The sequence below is a fragment of the Schistocerca americana genome, chromosome 5 (genome assembly GCF_021461395.2).
Source record: "Schistocerca americana isolate TAMUIC-IGC-003095 chromosome 5, iqSchAmer2.1, whole genome shotgun sequence".
Classification (NCBI taxonomy): domain Eukaryota; kingdom Metazoa; phylum Arthropoda; class Insecta; order Orthoptera; family Acrididae; genus Schistocerca; species Schistocerca americana.
Genome location: NC_060123.1, coordinates 701919879 through 701922765, shown reverse-complemented (window position 1 = coordinate 701922765; position 2887 = coordinate 701919879). Strand labels below are relative to the sequence as shown.

The window sequence follows — 2887 nt, the reverse complement described above, 5'->3', positions numbered from 1 at the left end:
AAAAAATTTGAAAGTGCAATTGTGAACTTGAACACTTCAAAAGAGCCTGGATCACACTGGGTTGCATACAAAAAGAAGAATGATACTGTCTACTACTTTGATAGCTTTGGTAATCTACCACCACCTTATGAAATCTTAAAATATTTGAATCATTGCACTTTTAAATATAATTACAATACCTTTCAAGCAATTAGTAGTTACAATTGTGGTCACCTGTGTTTGAAATTTCTTTGTAAAGAATAAAAGGAGCTACAAGTGTACATACATATGCATTCACACAATGGATATTGGACAAGGTAAAACATTAATTGTTAGTGGAAAAAAATCAGTGCTGGTAACAAAATTTAATCCAGCACTGGACGTATCAAATGGTGTCTATGAAATAGCGCTTCTGAACTATTTTTCATACAATTCGATACCTAATGTTACTCCACAGAATTGCAATTTCTATTTTTCTAAACATAATGAAATATTCCAGAAGTTTGTCATTCCCACTGGTTCATACGAATTGGAAGATATTTTCTCTGAACTGTTAAAACAAACAGATGAATATAATGCAAAATTAGCAAGCTCATCTCTCAAAATTTTTCTTGACTTTGATTATGATAAACATCTTAATCGATGCAAAATAAAGCACAATGTTACACTAAACTTTGATTTGAATAACAATCTTGGATCCCTTCTAGGATTTACAAAAGGAGTGTTTAAAGGCAATAAAGATGATCACATTATATCAATAGCTAACCATTCTGTGAATATTCAGAACATAAATGTTTTAAATATAGAATGTAATATATCAGGTGGTTCCTATATTAATGGTGAACCTTCTCATGTTATTCACCAGTTTTGGCCAACAGTAGCTCCAGGATATAAGATTGTGGAAACACCAAATTCACCCATTTATATGCCAGTCATTACAAGATACATAACAGATTTGATAATATCTATTTGTGACCAAGACGGGCAAGTTGTACCACTAGATGAAGACGAAATAACTGTTAGGCTTCACTTGAGACGAATTAAGTAATGGGAATTGTGTATAAGGAGAACTGTAATTTTAGTAATGGAAGTGGTGTCACTATCAAAAAAGTAAGAAAAACTAAAAAAAAAAAGTTTTTAACTATATACAGTAAACAGCTATTGAAGTCATTAGGGTACAAATTAGTATAAATACTATAACACCATAGATGGTAACAACACTTCAGCATGGATTGCTAAACAGTGAAAAAGGAACGATGAGCAGTATTTTGAATGTTCGTGAAACCATTACTTTCGATGATTCAATTCATCGAATTGAGAACCATGCATACAAACCGTATGGACAATCAGTATTTGGGTATAATGATTCAGTATCAATTGTCATTCAAAATGAAAACAGTTACTTATTACCTTCAGAAAGTAGATTATTCATTGAAGGAAAAATAGTAAATACGGCTAAAACTAAGGCAACTGATGCTAATTTAGGCAAAAACTGTGCACTTTTCTTATTTTCAGAACTTCAATATCGTCTTAATAATGAAGTTGTTGACCATGTTCGTAATCCTGGAATTACTACACTTCTGAAGGGAACCGCATCTTTTACACCTGATCATTCCAATATACTGTTAAATGCAGGATGGGGCTCAGTTGCAAACATCAAAGAACTTGTAGATAGTAAAGGACATTTCAACTTCTGTATTCCTTTGAAAATGATATTTGGCTTTTGTGAAGATTATAAAAAAATTATACTGAATGCACGACATGAATTAGTTTTAATTCGTAACAGGAATGATACATCGTCCGTATTAGCAACTAAATCAGATCCGGATGTGCAAATAATACTGGAAAAAGTGTGGTGGGAAATGCCTCATGTGCATGTATCAGATAAAAATCAAATTCCATTGTGGAATATTTTGAAAAATGATAGAAGTTTAAGACTTGCCTTTCGTCATTGGGATTTAATGGAAAGCATAGCACCAGAGTTTAATTTTTGGTACTGGCAAATTAAGTTCACAACACATCTGGAAACTGCTAGATATGTAATTTTGGGTTTTCAAGTTGATAGGGAAGCCTATGACAAAGATTCTAGTATATTTGATAGTGTAGATATAACAAATTTGAAAGTGTATTTAAATTCTGTGCGATATCCAGAAGAAAACTTTCTATGTGATTTTGAAACCAAAACAATGGCTCAAGCATATGATTTATATTCAAGATTTCAGCCTTCATATTATATTTATAATGGATTAAGTAAACCACTTTTCAGTCCAATTGAATTCCATAACAACCCCATATTTGTTATTGATTGTTCACATCAAAATGAATCAATAAAATCCTCCATAATAGATATGAAGATTGAGATAGAAACAAAGAATCCTTTTAAAAGAAACACAATGGCATACTGTCTTGTAATACATGATGTTATTATTGATATGAACCCCACTACCAACCGCGTGATAAAACGTGTGCAGATATAAGCTTATAAAGTTATATTCTACTGTTAGTACTGCTCTTGTAACAGACTGTATCAAAATGAATAAGGTAATAATCATTGAATCAAGACACAATATTGTGACTTGTTTAATGGTGAACTTGATTGAGGATGCTGAAAAAATATTAAGTGTTCATACTGTACCTTATTCAGCAAGTACACTGGAAAGTCTTATAAGAACCTTGCTTCTAGCGCACAGAGAGTGTAAAACAATTGCATACTCTAGAAATCATCTGCAAATGGAAATTCTACGGTGCTTGAAGAATGTTATTCCGGATGACTTAAATCTCATACAACTTGAAGATTATGGTTTCCAAGAAGATGAGTGCGACGTTTTTATGGTGTTTCAATGGTTAAAGTCAATAAATGTTTGTAAAACTATATTTAGAATATATCTTAAACTGGGACAACCTCAGA

General features: G+C 31.9%; 1 protein-coding gene across 1 annotated transcript; it reads left to right on the top strand.

Annotated features, from left to right (window-relative positions):
• The first annotated feature begins 1026 nt into the window (after positions 1 to 1026).
• Positions 1027 to 2456, top strand: LOC124616640. The gene is made up of 2 exons (XM_047144967.1): positions 1027 to 1089; positions 1188 to 2456. The coding sequence occupies exons 1-2, from the start codon at positions 1027 to 1029 to the stop codon at positions 2454 to 2456; spliced, it is 1332 nt and encodes a 443-aa protein (XP_047000923.1).
• The last annotated feature ends 431 nt before the right edge of the window (positions 2457 to 2887 follow it).